Source organism: Cajanus cajan, chromosome 7 (assembly GCF_000230855.2).
Source record: "Cajanus cajan strain Asha chromosome 7, NIPB_CcT2T_4, whole genome shotgun sequence".
NCBI classification, from domain to species: domain Eukaryota; kingdom Viridiplantae; phylum Streptophyta; class Magnoliopsida; order Fabales; family Fabaceae; genus Cajanus; species Cajanus cajan.
Window position 1 is genome coordinate 51,868,383 of NC_138523.1, and position 20,581 is coordinate 51,888,963.

At 34.4% G+C, this 20,581-nt stretch overlaps 1 protein-coding gene across 3 annotated transcripts in view; it reads left to right on the forward strand.

Moving 5' to 3' along the window:
* LOC109806515 (protein GIGANTEA) overlaps positions 1-17,334 on the forward strand; it is a 28,764-nt gene extending 11,430 nt beyond the window's left edge. For all 3 annotated transcript variants that reach the window (XM_020368942.3, XM_020368944.3, XM_020368943.3), the window contains exons 7-15: positions 4,679-4,734; positions 6,064-6,304; positions 6,393-6,543; positions 11,432-11,641; positions 11,755-13,305; positions 14,024-14,092; positions 14,444-14,662; positions 15,974-16,066; positions 16,635-17,334. In XM_020368942.3, the coding sequence (XP_020224531.2) occupies positions 4,679-4,734; positions 6,064-6,304; positions 6,393-6,543; positions 11,432-11,641; positions 11,755-13,305; positions 14,024-14,092; positions 14,444-14,662; positions 15,974-16,066; positions 16,635-16,934 (2,890 nt within the window). In that variant the 3' untranslated portion in view covers positions 16,935-17,334. The remainder of the gene's footprint in view (positions 1-4,678; positions 4,735-6,063; positions 6,305-6,392; positions 6,544-11,431; positions 11,642-11,754; positions 13,306-14,023; positions 14,093-14,443; positions 14,663-15,973; positions 16,067-16,634) is intronic.
* Positions 17,335-20,581: the final 3,247 nt, after the last annotated feature.

A 20,581-nucleotide genomic window follows, 5' to 3' on the forward strand; every position in this document is an offset into this window, starting at 1 on the left:
ACATGTATGCTGTTCTATTTGAGGGATAATTAACAAAGACACATTTGATTGTTCTGGGGTCTAACATACCATGGTGAAGAGCATGAGAATGAACAAATGCAACACAACCAAAAACACAATAAGGCAGACTTGATGTTAGGGGGAAAAAGGGAACATAGGATACCAAGGACTCAATAGGATTGCTATTATGTAAAACTCAAGTGGGTGTTCATGAGATGTGGGAGTTAAGATAACTTAACCCCAATAGGTATTTAGAGCTAACATTTGGAAGAGTAAAGCCCTAGAAACCTTTAGTAGATGACTATTTTTTCTTTCTACAGCTCGTTTTGTTGGGGAGTATTGACACATGTTAGTTCATGAATAATGCCATTATTAGACACAATGAAGTGAATGTTAGTAAAAGAGAGTATTTAGTAAATGTGATAAACAAATAAGTAGAAACAAAACCAAATGAGTGAAAATGTGGAATGGAAATTGTGAAGAAGAGTAGGTGTGAAGACTATTGTGTAAATGTGAGAAACAAGATGTGTGGGGTGAAAAGTAAAAGGATTCATCTACCTCTTTTTTCTTTTCTCTCACTCTCTTTTTCACTTTTCTTAATTTTTCTATTTTTTTCACCCTTATCTACCTCTATTTTACTCTTCTCACCAACCTCAACTCCATAATACTTTTTGCTTCTTGCAAGACTAGCATTACATTTACCTTTGAGATTTAGTTCATGCAACAAACTTGCTAGAAAATTGTTCTTCAATCTGGGCAAGGAACTGCCCCATCTTTACCTCCAAGTCTCCAATTTTAGTCTGCGCATTCTTTTGATTAGAATTGGAGGTTTGTATAAATTAGTTGAAAGTCTCTTGTAGCTTGGCTTGGCTCTCCTCTAGCTTTGATCGACAATCATACAAATTAGGTTTAGGTGATGAAAGGGGTGTGCTAGAGGTGCCTGTAGAATTTTGGTTACATCTTCCAAGACTAGGTTTTGCTACCAACCTCCTCTGTTGAAATTTTCACCGTGGTTACTGTCGTACCTTCCTTGATTTCCCATGTAGTTGACCTCCTGCTGCGACTCTTCTACTACTACTACCACCCCACATTGGCCTTGGAGATGTGTCCTTCCAAATGTCTCAACCATTGACATAGTAAACAGACGCAGGAGTAGGTACTTGTGCTTGCATTTGTTGTGGAAGCCTTACTGCTAGGATAGGAGCATTTTTTGAGCAAGAATGGCATCATTGGATCCCAATTCGTAAACTCCTTACTATGGTGCAAACTTAAATCTTTGTGAACAGCTATGGGTACTAGATATTTTGTTTATGACGATCATGGCCTCATTCGGTGTCTTGTCATTAATATTGCCTACAATTGAGGCATCCATGATGAGTTTTGCTTCTGATTGTAGTCCATCCCAAAACGTACACATTTAATCATACTAATCAAGGCCATGGGTTAGACACTTTTTGAGCAACTCTCTGTACCTATCCCATGCTTTCGACAATGATTCAATCACCTCTTGAGAGAATGTGATGATGTCGATTTTGGCCTACTTGACATTCTCAAGGAGAAAGTACTTTGGCAAAGTTTATCCACTAGTTCATTCCATGTGGTGAAGCTATTAGGTGGGAGTGATTGTAACCAATCACTTGCCTTTTCGATTAAGGAGAAAGGGAACATTGCCAATTAGATAGTGTCATTAGGCACATTCTCATATTGCATGGTATTGCATATCATAGTAAACTCATCAAGGTGCACATGGGGGCCCACATCATTTGCCCCAAAGGATTGGTTTTCCCTGATCATATTTAGTAGAGTTGGCTTGATTTCAAAGTGTGTGGTTGTAGTTGTTGGCATAGTGATACTGTCAAACTCCCCAGGCCCATGATGTGCCATTGCCCTCCTTGTAGCTGGTGGATTTGGTTGCCTCTCCTCTTCCACCACTACTTGTCCCCTTCTAGGTTCTACCATTGATTAAGGGTATGAGGTATTTTGTCTCACTTGTTGATGTCGATGTTTTTATTCCTTTGAGAGTCCTCCTAACTTTTCTCAATCTTTGGGTCGTAATGAAGATCTGTAATCAAAGTTCTACCTCACCTAAACAATTAAGGAACTAAAAACATGAAGTGAGATTTGATAAAGAAAAATAAAACCTGTAGAAATTAAATGTAGAAATTTAAACCCTAAACCGTAAAACTTAAAATAGCACCAAATTAAAATTAATTAATTATAGGGCACAAGTAACTTGTTAGACTTTTGGCAAGTGTATCAATTGTTGCAAGTAGTAAAATGGACAAAAGTTCTAGTATCAAATTTACATAGACTTTTAATAATCTAATTAAACACTAATTAGGGAAGTTTATAAAATATGTTTGAAAAACGTGTAAAAGTAAAAAATGTATTTTTAGGGTTCTTAATATCAGAAAGCAGGTTAAAAATAATTGATAGATTTATAATAAAAGAAGCCAAAGATTGATTTCTTTGACTCTCCTCACATGTATCTTTCCCAATTATTATCCAATTTCAGTTATTATTAGGTTAATTCGACAGCCATCACAAGTACTAACCCCCTAATTCCTTAGGTGAGAAATTCTAAGTTTCTTAATTAAAATCTCAATTCCTTGGTGAAGTTAATTAAGCATCCCACATTAAGATCAAAGGTTTAAAAACATTGTCTAATAATTTTTATCCTATTCCTAGTGATAGGCATTATTAGTGTTATTCTCCATATCATAGTTTTATAAGAGTTTTCCAACCTCGATTACTTTTATGGGATCATGCAAAGGGTGATCAAGTCAAAACATGCATTAAGAGAAGAAGAACAACAGTTAATTGAATGAAAATAGGAAGAGTTACATGGATTCGTAGTCAGCTACATCAAACCTTAACAATGGGTGAACTAGCTACTCATGGCTAATGTAATCCACAAAGAAACAAAGGGAACTTTCAAGAACTTTGTGATGATTGATGCTCCTCACTTTATTCTCTCAAATCTCTCTAAAAGATACAACAAATGAATGTTTTCTCTTTGCGCCAAAGTCCCTTTTTATAATAATTCTAATGGGGTTTTTTTCACATTTGAGTCACTTAAGTGAGCTTGTTGACAAAATTCATATGCACTTGTGGCATCAACTCGCTTAAAGTGGGCAAGGTGGTCCACACAAGCAAGCATAAGTGATTACTTCTAGAGGAGTTTCAACTTTTGCTTGCTCAAGTGACCAAGGTGACACCCTTTTAGCAAGCAAAGGGTTGCTTCGAACAGTCATGATTCCTCGCGTAAGCTAGGGGTCCTGATGTTTCTTGATTAGTCTCGGCATTGCCATGCTCAATTGACCAAGATGACTCATCTTGATAGCTTTAGTCCCTCGTTTGGATCTTTTTGACCAGCCTCTTCCTTCTTTTTCTTTTTGTGTCTAAAAAACTAAAAATCATCAAAATACCTAAAACTTAAAGAATTCTATTAAAATAAACAACACTAATTTTTAATACATTTTTTTTATAAGAACATGACTTGAAAGCATAAGATATGCTTGGTAATTATCTAAATTAATTAAAAGATATACACAAATACACATACAGTTATACACATATTTTACAATTATCAACACACATCCACCCATAATTCATCCGATGACTCTCCAATTGAACCAGTGGAATAACCCACTACCTCAACCAAGTTGATAACTGGTCTGGGTTTTATAATACTGCTTTAGTTTATATAATACCTCCACCCTATATATACAAAGCCTTTTTAACTTTTGTTGTTTTTCTTTTTTTATAAGATCCTCTTCTGATTGTCATTTGCATTGATTGTTCTTTTCTAAAGTACCCTTATTTAATTAACAACTTTCTAGACAAAAAAAAAATGTTTGAAATTAATGAGATAAAAAATTTCTCTCTTAATAGGATTGGAGAATATTAATGGACACAAAAGATACCTTTCTCATCTACTTTGACATTATTCTCCTTCCAAACATTAATTAATTGGTGACAAACAATTAAGTACACAAAAAGAGAAGGTTAATTTTAAGAATGTTAAGGGTAGTTTTGGAAACATAGTTCAAATTATTGATAAATTTAATGTCATTGACTAAAACAGCCAATTTTCTTGAAAGGTGAAAGAGCCTTGTATATACAAGGACGAGGGTTGTAATTCAATTCAAATGTGCAGTTTAAATACATGGATTCTAATAGAGTATTAGATAGCATTGCTTTATTTGTATGTTTTGTATTCTGTTGTAAGCTGAGTGGCTTTGCCACGTTAGCATGTTAGTTATGAGTGTGGCTTCCTCTGTAAGCTTTGTATGTCTATATAATTTACTCTCTATCATTTCTAGAGAGTGATAGAAAATAATAACATAACACAATTCATTTTACTTTTCTCTCTCTCTCAAAACTTCACAGTTTCCATTATGTCTCTCATCATTAAATTATTACTACATACAACTCGTAAAGGATCAATTAGGTGCCAATTGAGCTACAAGCTCGTTGGAATATAAAATAACTAAGTTCAGGGGTACATAGTTTTGTATTTTTGTCTCGGTAGTGTAAATTGTAACAACTAGCATGGTTGTAGTCTCTCTCACTTTGTCTCCCATTTATCATAGTATAATGTATCGAATTATCTTGTTATGCTATGAGCACTGAGTATATTTTTGCTTAAGTCAATGCTTTTGCTTTGTGTTAACAGGTGTAGTGGTGTTATGGGTAAATATGCTGCGGGAGAACTCAAGCCCCCATCAACTGGTACTTTAAATTTTAATAACTTGATACAGAATGCTATTCTTTTTTTTTATTTTTTTTTTTAAATGATGTTTATCCACAACATCTTCTGAACAATTATATCAAAAAATTTGAGACATTTCTTCAGAAGGTGGCGAGTTTGGGTAAGTTGTTTCTTCATTTTCAAAGTTTTTTGTAGCACTTAAAAATCTAGTTCAACTACTTTTATCCAAAGGTTTTTGTTCACATGAGCCAGAGTCTATGTTTTCACTATATGTTAGTTAACTATGTTCACAGAATTTGGAATTTTCTTATGCCTTCAATCTTTATGTTCCATGTCTTATTTCTCATTCCTCTCCATCATCACTACCTTAACCTACCATTTATAAGTTAATCCAAATATGATATGAAAAAATCATTGGCCAAATAAGTTTAGTTAGTTAATCTAATTAAATTACTTATAAATTTTGGATAGTTAATCTTATTCTATCTTCAAATGAGGTAAGCATTTTTTTTTTCATTTTCAGGCTTAAAAGATGAATTTTATTTTGTAGTCTTATTGATTATTATGTGTTTTTGTTTGTGGCTTTCTAAATTAAACGGAGTATGACAATCTTGCCATGCAACTCATGTTTTTGAAAGAAACTTACTCTTTGTGAGGCATCCAAAATATGAGGGAGAAGGGAGAGAGCAGGAAAGATATAGAATAAAGCACTCGGCAGTTAAGATAGGAAAATGTACAAATTCCTAAATAGAAATTTGTAGTAACAGCATCAGTGATCAGCAGAAACCTCTTTGGGAACTTTCATTTGAAAAGGCTAAAATCAATTTATATCCATATTGTTGGTGGTTTTTTGCATGCAGCCATTCAGTTTAAATGTTGAAATCGGAGAATGGCCTACTTGAACTCGAATGCTTTGAGTTAAAAAAATTTCACAAATACTAAAAAGCTATTGCATGCTTATAAGTTTTAACCAATATAACAAAAGAATAAAATGTTGGAACCGTGAAGCTTAATTATTATATTATCAAAGTTAACTAATATGTTCTTATTTTTGTTTCTGTGATCTTTGTATATTTTTTTGGACTTTTTCTTTCTTTTTTACGCACTTATTGATTGTACTTAATTGTCTTTATTAACAAAAGTCTTCTGGTGTGTTTGAACATCGTCAATGCACCGGTAGGAATTACTTTTGTTCTTTTTCATTGAACAGCTATATATATATAAATTCATCATTTTATTAGACAAGATTATCATTTTTTACTATCATATTGACATCGATGTTTATGTTCTTAATATGATAAGGAGTAAAGGAGATGACTTTTTTTTTTGTTATTACTACTTTATTTTAGCTTCTTCCCGTGGTTCTGGGAAGCATCCTCAACTTGTTCCTTCAACTCCAAGATGGGCTGTTGCCAATGGTGCTGGAGTTATATTAAGTGTTTGCGATGATGAAGTTGCACGCAATGAGACTGCTACTTTAACAGCAGCTGCTGTCCCTGCGCTTTTGCTTCCTCCTCCAACAACAGCTCTGGATGAGCATCTTGTTGCTGGATTACCAGCTCTGGAACCATATGCTCGTTTATTTCATAGGTTATTTTGAACTTCATACCTTTCTTGTTTTTTAGTTGTTCATAGAGTTCATCTTCTGAGAAAATACATATACACCTAACCTTTGCAGATATTATGCAATTGCTACTCCAAGTGCTACACAAAGACTTCTTCTTGGACTTCTAGAAGCACCTCCATCCTGGGCTCCAGATGCACTTGATGCTGCTGTGCAGCTTGTAGAACTTCTTCGGGCTGCTGAAGATTATGCATCTGGCATAAGGGTAAGTATAATCTTGATAGTCAGAGAATAACTGCAATGCTGACATTAATGGAAACCTGCATTTTCATTTTTATGGTTTTCATATTAAATTTCTGTTATGAAATTAAATTATTCATTCGTCAATAAGTGAAAAATGTTATGGAACTTGGTTTAAAACCAAATTTTATAGTTAAGAGTTAACAGTGCTTGATTCAGGCTGTGCATTGGTTCATTTACATTATTGAATATATTTGGGTTTTCAATAGATTTTCTTTCACGTTTTTATATTTCTTAATAGTAGGTGAATCTACTTGTTTTCCTGAATTTGTCACTTGCATGATTTTTGTTTCTCGCTATTTACAACTAGTGGATGTTAGAAGCTATTTATTATTTCACTGAATATTCCAACAAGTGTGGATAAGTTGCTAGACTCTTGGATTTGGAAGAAAAACTACTATACCTGAAACTAGTCATTCTACCCTGTATCATGAGTTCTTTAAATCAATTACTTATAGGCTTATATCCATAAGCTTTTTTTGTTTAATGGACAAATATTTAGTACATATTTGAATTAATTCATTTTGCTTTAAGAAAATGTTATAGTGAAAGTATTTGAAAGTAATGTTTAGTTAGACATATATTTATGGCCACATAAAGTATAATATGAGGCAACTTATACTTAAAACTATAGTCCACTACCTTGAGGTTTGTTTATATAGCACTAAAATCCAAACTTGCTCCAATATTATACTCCACCCAGTTGGAAGTAGCTAATAAAATATTTAGGGAAATTGATTAAACATCCACAACCTCTTAAGTAAAGACTAATATAATTTCATGTAGCTCCTATTTGCTGAATTATGGTTGCATATTTTGGTTAGGAGTTTTTTTTTTAAAACTCTTGCTTGCAATACCTAAACTAGTACCACTTGTTCAATGTCTCGGTGTCATTTAATAAAAATCTCTTTCTTTCCTTTTAAAAGAAAAAGTTAAAGTATGTCCTCCTAGAGCATACCAATGAGTATTACATATTCCCATAAATCAATATATATTTTTTTGACTTCTCTTTATTTGGTTATTTCCATTAGTATTTAGACTTTTTAGTTTTCACTGATCCTTCCAAAGCAATTTACTTTGGTAGTTCACATCTGATAGCATATGGTCTTAGAATTTAAATTAATTTGCATATTTTTTAAAGCATTCAACTTAAGGATGAAAAATTATTTTCCAATGGCTAATTTTAATTTTGTGCCAACTTTTTATCCTCCTCTTTTCATTGTCATATACTAGCCATTGTGATTTATGTCAATCTTTCATATTACTTAAAACAATGAAAAATGTTTTTTTAGTTATAATACCTTACACAAAAAAGACATGCTGAAATGCATAACGTGTTAACAGTAAAAAAGAAATCAACTATAGAAATGCTAACAATAGTAATGCTGTTGAGCTAATTGAAGTTTTTAAATTACTAATAGTAAAATAAATTCCAAAAGAACCTCACTTTATATGGTAAAAAAAAAAAGTGGTTGTAAAATATTCGACATTTGTTAATTTTAACCAACTTGTTAACTCTGGTCAATTAAAATATTATGTTTGTATCTATTTAAAATTTTGTTAATTATTGATGTAAATTAGGTGGTGTTATATTTGAATAGGTTTGGAATTCAATGTCACTTAAATAAGAGTAAATTACGCTCGCACTCCCTATACTTTTTTCAAGATTGCGTCCAATACCTCTTCATAATTTAGGCCTATCGTAAGACTCCTTAAAAGTTAAACAAATGTTACACCGACCTATCCTGATCTCAAAGATGCGTGTCATGTGACTTGCACATGACTTTTAATATTTTTTTTTTACCTAAAATGCCCTCATCTTCTCCAATTGCTACACTCACCTCTCCATCTCCTTAGCCTCCCTCAACTTCCTCTCCACCCGCCTCACCTTCCACCTCCTTAATTGCACCATCACCACCCACGTGCTTCGTCCTCTCCCTCTTCCTCTTCGCAGCAACATTCTCTGCCGCGAAGACAAGACCGCCACTCCCGTGGGTGACAACTACTTCATCTGGACATGCTACAACAAGACGTTGTACCCGGACGTGTGCTATTGCGGTATGGAAAAACCTCGGGCAGCTGGTGTGCATGGCCATCGCTGTCAGCCTCACCAAGGTCCACCACACCGCCTCCCACCTCTCCAACCTCACGTTCACCGGCAATGGCGTCGCCTCCTTCCTCTTCTAGATGAGCAGTGTCCAGACAATGATGAGCACTTCCCTCATCAGTGAGGAGACCTGCACAAAATGGTTGGCAAGAAGGAAGCGAATGGGAGTAGAAGTGGGAGTGTGGAGGCGATGATGCAGTTAGGGAGGTGGAGGGTGGAGAGGAAGTTGAGAGATGTGAAGGAGAGGGAGAGGTGGGTGCAGCAATTGGAAAAAGATGAGGGCATTTTAGGAAGAGAAAATTCATTAAAAGTCATGTGCAGGTCACTTTTAAGAATGGAAGTTCAAGTCACAAATTGATTTCTTTTTGTTAAGAATTGTTAAAAGAATTTGTAAGAAATAAGAATTGCGAGGTGATTCCCGTAGATACTTATTATGCAACATAGGGTATTGATTCTTGATGTTTGTTTCAAAAGGTGTAAACAAAAATCCTATCAAGTTACTAATCAAAGAATCAAGTGGTAGCAACTTAAGGGACAATGATATTTGACTTTTACTAAGATATTATTCGAGAAAAGTAATTGAGAATAACTAGGCAATGCTAACCTCATTTTAGATGAGATATCTAATTAGATTAGGACAATTGCTAAAGCAATTAAGTGAATAACAAGGTTGAGCCTAAAGTTAAAAAATCTTGGAATGAAAGTGGTCAAGACAATTAGACAAGGTAAGAAACAAAAGAGAGTGCTTTAAAGCCTTTCATGGATGCAATAATGCTAAAAATTAAGACCAAAAAAGTTGTGAGTGAAGCACAATTTAAAGCTTTTGAAGAGTTTTAAAAAGATCATGAAACCAAAAAAGTTGAGAATGTAGGATATGTAAGCTTGCCAAAAATAGAGTAAGGAAAACGAGATATTTAGATCTAATAAGATGTATTGACTATTGAGGATGAATTAGGGAAAGTTTTGGTTACATGTCAAGATATCAAAGAAAGACGAGAGAATTACTTTTATAAGTTTTTCAATGATGGACAAGAACTAGTTTGTAATACTTGAATACTCCATAGTACACTAATTTTTAATTGGTTGTTGAGTGCATGTTCTCATCTCTTTTCTTAAGGCAATAGTTATCAATGTCAGTTGTACTCATTTAACAAGTTAAGGACAATATTACCTTAAGAGACTTCATTTTTTGGAGCCTAGTTGAATTCAATGTTAAGTGATAATTCGCAGCCATTATTAGTTTTGAGTACCTTAATATTGGTTTTGAATTGTGTTTGCACTTGCACCATGCTGTGGAAATTTTCAAATATTCTTCCTACTTTCTATTTTTCGTTCATAAGGAATACCTAGGTGGCTCCTGTATGGCCATCAATGAAGGTAACAAACCATTTGGTACCTTGAATGTTGCTGGTCCCCAACTCCCCATACATCACTATCTATTAAGGAGACTGATTGAGAGGGTTTATATGGTTGGGGTGAGCTTGAGTGAACAAAGGAACACGAGGATTACTGTAGTTGTTGGCTGTTCAGGTATGTTAGACTTAGAACCCATAGCAGGAAATGTGAATTGTTCTGACATACCTTGAGGTGAGCCATTTGACAATCACGAAAATGAGGGATAGGCTTGTGTTGCCATATGGTGAGGCCACAAGATAATTGGGGTGGGGGGGGGGGGGGGGGGTTATACCCATACTTAGAGGAGTCCTAATGGAAACATACAGAGGCATCATGGGAATTATAGCAGGGAGCAAAATCAGTGGTGTGTGAGCTGAACTCAGGAGCCATGGATCCAAAAAGGCTGATTTATGATACCATGTTAGAAAGTTTAAAGTGTTTGGGAAGAGAGAAACAGTAAGAAAATACTACTCTGATGCAAAGAGAGAAAATTGAGTCTGTTTTGCAAGAATGAAGATAATTGATCTCTAATTTACAGGCCAGAAGTTATAAAGCTCCATTTAGCTTGTGCAACAAGCTAGACACTAAGTACAAGATTAACTAACTTCTAACAGACATTACAGTAGCTGCCAGCTCAGCAGGCTAACTAACGTGTTCTAGCTGAGACTTGATCTGCCATGTTAACATTATGGGTTCTGAGCTGACTGTGCACAAAATTGTTGAGAGAGATTAAAAGTAGAACAGTACAGAAGTGATGATATTATTAAATAGATGGGAAAGATTACAAAAATTTTCCCCTACTAGTCCCAGAGCCCTACTCCTTCAGAGAATGCAAAGAACCTCTGTGCAATGTACAGCGGAAAGAGAGATAAGAGAATGCTCTGCCGTCGTTGCTTCCTTGCCACTTCCTCCCTATATTCTGCCCACCTGATAGGTTCTCTCTCCCCTTAACCAACTATGAATCTATGACAGATTCCCATCCTATCCCATAGAATTTACTTGTCAAATCTTAGGCCTGTGATTGGGCTGCTCTGGTCCCTCCCTTCTGTATCAACTAGGTCCTTAGCTTCCATGGGCCCTTACATAAAGCACTCACTATACAGTCTAGACTTTGTACATCTATGGAGTGGTATAACTTTTATACCCCCTCTAGAAGATTTCAGGGAATTCTATTTTGCAACTTCAGAACAAGTACAATATACAATATCAATTATATATGTGCATTGCAGTGGGATTAATAGCTTCAGGATGACATATTGTGCATTTTGATATGTTCATCTAAAGAAACTTTGTGAAAGATTTAAAACCAATTGACTGATGTGTTTTTCTTTTCTGTTATATGTTAATGCAGCTTCCTAGAAATTGGATGCATTTGCATTTCTTGCGTGCAATAGGGACTGCGATGTCCATGAGAGCTGGTATAGCTGCGGATGCTGCAGCTGCTCTGCTTTTTCGTATACTTTCACAGCCTGCATTACTTTTTCCTCCTCTCAGACAAGTTGATGGAGTTGAAGTTCAACATGAACCTTTGGGTGGTTATATTTCTTCCTATAAAAAACAGGTTGTGTTCATTTTTATATGTTAGCATACTTATTTTTTTTGTTACACTTATTTTGTGCAGTTAGATAGATAATTTCCGCACACTTTAGATCTAAAACATTTGTTGTTGATCAGATAGAAGTTCCTGCAGCTGAAGCCTCTATTGAGGCTACTGCCCAAGGAATTGCATCAATGCTTTGTGCCCATGGTCCAGAGGTTGAATGGAGAATTTGCACCATTTGGGAAGCTGCTTATGGCCTGATTCCTACAAGTTCCTCAGCTGTTGATCTTCCAGAAATTATAGTTGCAACCCCACTACAACCTCCCATACTGTCATGGAATTTGTACATACCCTTACTTAAGGTCCTTGAGTATCTTCCTCGTGGAAGCCCATCAGAAGCATGTCTTATGAAAATATTTGCTGCTACTGTGGAAGCTATTCTTCAGAGGACATTTCCACCTGAGTCCACTCGAGAACAGAACAGAAAATCAAAATACCTATTTGGCATTGGCTCTGCCTCTAAAAACCTTGCCGTGGCAGAACTTCGTACTATGGTTCATTCCCTCTTTTTAGAATCATGTGCATCTGTAGAGCTTGCTTCACGCTTGCTTTTTGTTGTCTTAACTGTCTGTGTCAGTCATGAAGCTCAATTCTGTGGAAGCAAGAGGCCAAGAGGCGAAGATAACTATTCAGCTGAGGAAACCATTGAGGACTTACAAGCAACATCTGAAAACCGGAGAGAATCAAAAAATAGGAAAATGAAGAAGCAAGGTCCTGTAGCAGCGTTTGATTCTTATGTTCTGGCTGCTGTTTGTGCTCTTGCCTGTGAGCTTCAGTTGTTCCCTTTGATTTCACGGGGGAATAATCATTTAGCCTCCAATAATGTGCAAGATATAGCCAAACCTGTTAGACTAAATGGATCTTCCCATGAGTTGCGGAATGGCTTGGATTCTGCCATACGTCATACTCATAGAATTTTAGCAATTTTAGAGGCACTATTTTCGTTAAAGCCATCTTCTGTTGGTACGCCTTGGAGTTACAGCTCAAATGAGATAGTTGCAGCAGCTATGGTTGCAGCACATGTTTCTGAACTATTTAGGAGGTCAAAAGCTTGCATGCATGCTCTGTCTGTTCTGATTCGTTGCAAATGGGACAATGAAATTCACTCCAGGGCGTCATCACTGTATAATCTCATAGATATTCACAGCAAAGCTGTTGCATCTATAGTGAACAAGGCAGAGCCATTAGAAGCAACCTTAATTCATGCACCCATTTGGAAGGATTCCCTTGTTTGTTTTGATGGAAAAGGGCAAAATCAGTGTGAAAGTAGTAGCTGCTTTGACCCTCTGCAGACATCTAGTGTACCTTCAGAAGATTCATTCCCATCAAAACTTAACCATAATTCTGAAAAAAAACCAAAACCATGCTCAAATGAAACATCAGGTTGTACCTTGGGTAAAGGTGTCACAGGTTTCTCATTGGATGCTTCTGATCTAGCCAACTTCCTCACAATGGACAGGCACATCGGATTGAATTGCAATACGCAAATATTTCTGAGATCCATGCTGACAGAGAAACAAGAGTTGTGTTTCTCTGTAGTTTCACTGCTATGGCACAAGTTGATTGCATCTCCTGAAACTCAACCTTGTGCAGAAAGCACTTCTGCCCAACAAGGCTGGAGACAGGTACAAGTAAAAATGTTATACTGCAGTAACTTTATCATTTCTTTTTTGTGAAGTTAATATTCTTTTATCTTCCAATGGTTGAATTATATATGTTTTTAACCTATAACACAATTTGAGAGAAAAATTTCCTTGACGGAACAGCTTAGTTCCTGTTAATCATAGAAGTTAGGGTTCTGAGAAGCAAAAACTGCAGATGAGGATAAATAGGTGTATCCTGTGTAAACACTAGAAACATAGGAAAGATGCAGCCAAAATTCCGAAACTGTATCATATGAAGAAATTGTGTTCTGAAATTTTAAAAAGCAGAGAAAGCAACTTACCTTAATGAGCATTGAAACTTATATATTTTGAAAATAACTAAATAGTTGTTCCATCAAAGGCAGATTATTATGATCAAGTCAAAAAACTACAGTAAACTGGAAGAAGCATCATGCCAAGACAATATATTATTGGGTGCACTTGCAAGTTATGAATGTAAAATGAAACAATAGTATGTGCTAACTGGTGAGAGGTATTGAAGGATTCACATTTTTGTATTTTGTTTAAATGCTAGAAATTCGGTAAGATTGACAAAGAGTCACCCTATTGAGACACATAATAAGATAGTTATAAATGTGTATGTGTACAATGTGATCGTGTGGATCCAAATATCTGTTTTATATCCTTGTTTGCACTGAAAAGGTTTGTTACTGACTATTTTGAATTTAATGTTATGTAGGTTGTTGATGCATTATGCAATGTTGTATCAGCCTCACCAACAAAAGCAGCTACAGCAGTTGTTCTTCAGGTCCAAAATTTCGTCTTATCATGAATGATTTCATATTCCATTGGTCACTAACTTGGACTCCTATTCTGTTAAGCAAGGACAATTACTATTTTTTACCCCAAAAATTTATATATCATTTCTTAAATGGACTTTCAATATTTATTATTTTTAATACATCTGGAATTGGCTTTTACTGTCTAGAAAGTTTAATAGTTGATGCTGAAGATCTCATCTATCCATTGTTCATTTGTTGTATATTTCTTTATAAATTATTATTATTATTATTATTATTATTATTATTATTATTATTATTATTATTATTTCCTGCCTTTCACTTGTTTAGTCACTTTCCTGGGCTTGTTTACTTGTCAGGCGGAAAGGGAATTACAGCCCTGGATTGCCAAGGATGATGATTCAGGTCAGAAGATGTGGAGAATCAATCAGCGGATTGTAAAATTGATCGTAGAACTTATGAGGAATCATGAGAGTGCAGAATCATTGGTAATTGTGGCAAGTTCATCAGATTTACTACTGCGAGCCACGGATGGGATGCTGGTTGATGGAGAAGCTTGCACTTTACCACAGCTGGAGGTAGTATGCTTGAACATTAACTTCCCTACAAATTTTCAAGTTCTCTGCATTTACTGAGTCAACTTGATTCTGACATATAAAACCAGAAAAAAAACCTCATTTCTCACTTACATATTAGTATTTCTATTTAAAAATTTACTTACATAATAGGATTTATTCACATTTAATTCTGTTATTCCTCATTGTATTTACACTAACTACATAATTTTTAAGTGGGTCAGAAAAAGGATCATTGATGGATTGGAGGCAGTTATCAGGCCACTTTATTTAAAATTAAAAATGTGTTTCTGAGAAAAGTGATTTTTAAAATAACAATTTTTTAATAATTTCCTAAAAAAAAAAAGAAAATCTTTCTTTTAAATTAAGAGTTTAGACAAACAGATTAAAAAAAGTGGAATACTACTTATTCTACCTCCCAATGATCATGAGCACTATATAATGATGCTTAAATTATACTTGTGGTCCTTTATCTTATTTTTTAGATTCATTTTGGTCTTTTATCTATCAAAATGTTCATTTTAGTATTTTATCTTTTATATTTTGATCAATTTGGTCCTTTAAAAAAATGACCATTTTCAATTTTGTGACATAATTTTGAATCAATTTTTGATTGATTCAAGACTTGAAACTAATAACATTATATTCACCTATATTAAAATTATGAAATTTAATTGGCGTTCAAATTCAAAATAGGTATAATCATGGTGAAAATCTTGTGAAAAATATATTCCATGAGCAATTAGAAAATAATGTAAAATTAGATATTTTTGGACTTATATCATGCAATTTTCACCAATGAAACTTTTTTGTTTGAGTTTTAATTGCATTCAATTATTTTCATATAAATAAATCTAATGAGGCAAGTTTCAAATCTTGAATTAGTCAAAAAAAGATTCAAAATTGTGTCTCAAAATTGAAAATAATCATTATTTGAAAATGGTCAAATCGATCTAAATTTAGGAGATAAATGATTAAAATGAACATTTTTCTTAAAAATAAGATAAAGGACTAAAAATATAATTTAGCCTATAATAATATACCTCATCTATGAGCTCATTTTTGGCTATCCAAATATGTGAGACATGATCCGTGGACTCAGAGAAGACATGATTAAGCACACACAAAGAAAGCTACATCAAAATGTTACTGAGATTATTTATCTTTGAGCCAACTTTCTAATACATCATGATTTTTGAATTTCTGACACTAACAAACTTGATAGTTTGAGCAGCTATTAGTGGCACTGAATTTTCTGTTCTATACTTGAGCTTTACTGATATTCATGTTTCAATATATAATTATAATGGCCAGTTATTGGAAGCAACAGCTAGAGCAGTTCAGCCAGTGCTCGAGTTTGGAGAATCAGGATTGGCTGTGGCAGATGGCCTTTCAAACCTTTTAAAGGTGAACAAACTTCCCCTATTGGAACTTATAATTTAGCTGGGCTATGGTGAATGAAATATGCAGGTTAAACATTGTAAATCTAATTCTAGATTTCAACTAGTGAATATTTGTGGGCTAAAATACTCTTTTGGACTTCAATCTTATTCTTTTAGTTTCAATTTGGTCTCATGAGTTTAAAAGGTTTCATTTTGATCTCATAAAATGTATTTGTTAGATCAAATTAGTCATTCCTCAATTTATCACACGGTGTTAGCTTTGGCTGACATGAATAATGCCCGTCTAATGTGTTGTCTCTTATGATTTGTCACAGATCACCAAGTTGACTAAGTGGTAAATTGATGGAAGAACCAACTTGATTTAATAGAGATATTCTAAGTGATCAAAATGATTTTTTTTAATATAAGAGACCAATACTAAAAAATAGCAAAATACAATGAGAGAACAAAAGGGTATTTTAGCCCGTATTTGTGAAAGGGCAATCAGGTGCAAAACTATAGCATGTCACATCATTGTTCTTCTTTTTATTTCTATATAATTATTGACTTAAGTTGTGAAATACCACATGCAGTGTCGCCTCTCTGCTACAATTAGGTGTCTTTCTCATCCAAGCGCACATGTCCGAGCTCTGAGTATATCGGTTCTTCGTGATATTTTGCATACCGGTTCGATCAGATGTAGTCCTAAACCTCGGAAAATAAATGGCACCCACAACCCCTCTTATCAATACTTCAATTTGGATGTCATTGACTGGCAAGCTGACATAGAAAAGTGCTTGACTTGGGAAGCTCACAGCCGACTTTCAAACGGATTGTCTATTAACTTTCTTGATACTGCTGCCAAAGAATTAGACTGTACTATTTCCATGTGAAATTAAATCAAACACTGGAACCAACCGTCTTAGTATGTGACAATTTTTTACTAGACTTATAGAAAAAAGACGTTATTGATGCTTATGGAACTAACGGGTTTGCGAATAAGCAACATCATTATGCTATTGCTAGTCCTGTTAAAAGAGTCGAAGTTATAATTCTAGTATGTTTATAGAAATCTCATTTTGTATCATGCATGTATTGTACCTAAACTAAGTTTCAACCTGAACTTTGCTCGTGACTCTGCTCTCATAGAACAGACTTGTACAGTAACGAAAGACGAGGCTGTAACCAGATATTTTTGTTCATCATTGTCTCATTTTGTGTTATGTAATGAAACTCAGTTCTAATTGTTTGGACTAATGCATGTTCAGTTGGGCTTGGGCTTTGTTTTTCTAATTTTCTTTGTTAATTTTGTGGAACTTCTTGTTGCTTCTTGGCTTTCATCTTTCTACGGGAGTGAGGTTACATGTATGTCTTTGTTGGTCAAGATCACCTCTTTAGATGCACTTCTAGGGGAGCTCAAGTTTCCATTGAGACACCACTGGTAACAAATTTGATTATTGTTGTTTGATAGGGTCGAGTTTCTGTTGATACCCGAGTCAAGGTACACCACTGATCACAATCTCTATTATAGCTTGTTTAAAGGGTCAAGTTTTCCTTGAGATGCGGGTTGAGGCACATTGCTAATCACAATATACATTATTACTTCCTTAATGGGACCAAATTTTCGTTGAGACGACAATCGAGGCGCATCACCATTCACCACTCAATTTTCATTTTTTTTATATTATAGCTTGTTCAATGGGGTCGAGTTATTGCGTGTTGTTGAGTACATACCACTTTGTCAATATTTTTCTAATGAAAAATGATAGATCCTTCGAACATAATCGTCCGAAAAATTAATTAACACAGTGATGATGAATATTATAAATTAATTTTTTTAACAAATGTCACTTTATTATTTATTTGGAGGATGATTCGGTCGTTTTTTGGAATGTATAGCATCATTCTTTTCTAATTCAGAACTGGGTTGTCCTTAAAATTTCTAGTTGTTTACTCTTTTTTTTGTATGTAAGAAATACGGCAACATGATTCAAATTTAAATATGATGAAAGATATCTCACATGAATATAAGTTAATCTTTAATTATTAGTTTTGACGGTGTGAAAGATATCTCACATGAATATAAGTTAATCACATGAATATAATTTAAATATGATCATATTTAGTCATTTCTTTTATCCCTTAATGGCACAAAAGTCCATATGCTTAAGCATAGGCCAATTTTTATGTAAAGATGACATTTAGTGCATGTTTGGGTTTCAACGCAAACGTGAATTTTCACGTTTAGTTGAAGCAAAAAAATTTTGCTTCTACGTAAAATTCATCTTCAACGTGGAGAGAGAGTGTAAAATCAAGTTTCAAAATCCAATCCAAACATGCACTTAATGAGTTGAAGGAAACGTGCAACTAGTTCGCCACCCTTGATATTTATGCAAGATAGAGAAATGTATTTCCACATCGGGAAAATACAATAGAAGATGACATAAAATTTTAGCAGTTCTTACCACATCAGTACGTACACCATAAACTGAGAGAACAAAGCAAGATTGATTTGAATCACAAACCAAATAGTATCTGCATAACGACAAGGACAAGATTATCTAGCTCTGATCAACAATTCTCAAGACATTAACATGAATGGCATGGAAAACCATTCTTTTCTGAAAAATACAGCACACTCCAGACTACAATGTATACATGACATCTTCAACGGTGAAATTTTATATTCTTTTTAAATCACGAGACCAAATAAATATTACTAATCCAATATTATTAGGGAAAATAAATTTAAACAAATAACTTCAAGAAGAAAAAGGAAAAGATTTATTTTAGTCAAACTAAAATTTTGGTCCCATAATTTCAATTAATTTTCGATTAAGACCCTACACTATTTTCTCTTTTAAAATCAATCCTTATACTTACAAATGTTTTTCAAAATAATACCTGCCACCATGACACTTCCATGGTTAACCCTGTTTCGTTGTTCAATAGGTGCTTCTCTACTTACCTCTCTTTTCATGTCCAGTGTCTATTTAGATGCTTTTTTTACTCTAAAATATCTAATAGGGACTGAAATGCCACTGTCAGTTAAAATTTTAACATTTTATTATAAACATTCTTTGGTGAAGTTAAAGGAACAGAACTATTCAAAAGAGGAAAAAAGTAATTTAAAAACTATAGTTTCTCTATTTTGTTGCATTAGATGAAACACACATTATAAATTCAAGTTTGCATTTTAATTTATTTTGATTAATATGTATCATTTTTATGGAAATTTATTTTTCATTGTCGTTTCATGACTGGCACCCTTTTGCCCACCACTGAAAATTGAAAAACTCCCTTTCCAAACCACCCCTACTCTCCCTCCTCGCAACTAAATGCACACAGAAAGTAAACGGCAAACAAGAATAAAGAAGAAAAAAAAGACATTTGATCCATAAACAAGTGATATTTGACATTTACGGTTTAAAAAGCAAATCATTTGCTCTTTTCTTTCTCCTATTTTCTGCTCATTCAATAAAATATTTCTTTAGTTCATAATAAACTCTTTCCACACTTCTAATCAAATTTCATAACTCTAAAATGAGGATTACCAATGCAAATGAATCTGTTTATGGAAAATATTATATATAGTTAAATATTTTCAGTAGTAGAGGACTTACAGTGGAGCAACACTCTCACTCCTAACAAAGAAAAACACTTTCCCCTCTACTGCAAGAGTTCTATTCGGACCCTCTGACAGGTGGTCTATGGTAACTCTTCTGTATGACGATTTCACTTGCACCAAAAGGTAGGCATGAATCATGTCAGTATATAAGAAAAAAATAAAGATCTAACTCGGTAGAATTCAAAATAGGGCATGAATTGAAGCCTATAGCTCGGGACAGTGCTTACAATCAACAGAAACCAATGATGATGCCAAAGACGCCATTCGCCTAGCTCTTACATGTCCCTGTACATAATAAACTGTACATAAACCAGCATTCTCTAAAATGTTGATTACAACCCTTTAAAAAAATTTGCTGGTACTTGGGGGAGAGGGTAGAATAGACTTTAATGTTTCTTGAAGTTACCAGCTTCTATCCTGAAAAGAATCCTCCATGCAAGAATATCAAGCCATAGAAAAAACCTATGAATGACCTTCAGCAAATTACTAGCTTAAACTACTACTACATAGCCAAAGGAAATTTTCATTTCATTATATTCAAAAGATTGTCCACCTTGTCAAGTAAATTGACTATCTTCTGAACCTCCTCTGCAGCATTGAGACTGATAGACACCAACTGGCATGAGAATAAGGACTGAATTTTATTTAATTTAACTGGTACAGAATACAAATTATATAGGAAATTTAGTAAACTAAATTGAGTACAAAGGTTCCTCACAAGATGTTGGAGAGCTTGGTCTCTCCCTTCCAAAACCACTCAAAAACTGCCTGATCTCTGTCCTCCTTCTTCTACTATTTTTATTCTCATAGTTTTAAAAACCGGACCGGTCATCGAACCGGTTAAGATATTGGGTCAGTGGGTCAAAGGTTGAACCGGTGGGTCACTGGTTGAACCGCATGACTCGATTTTTA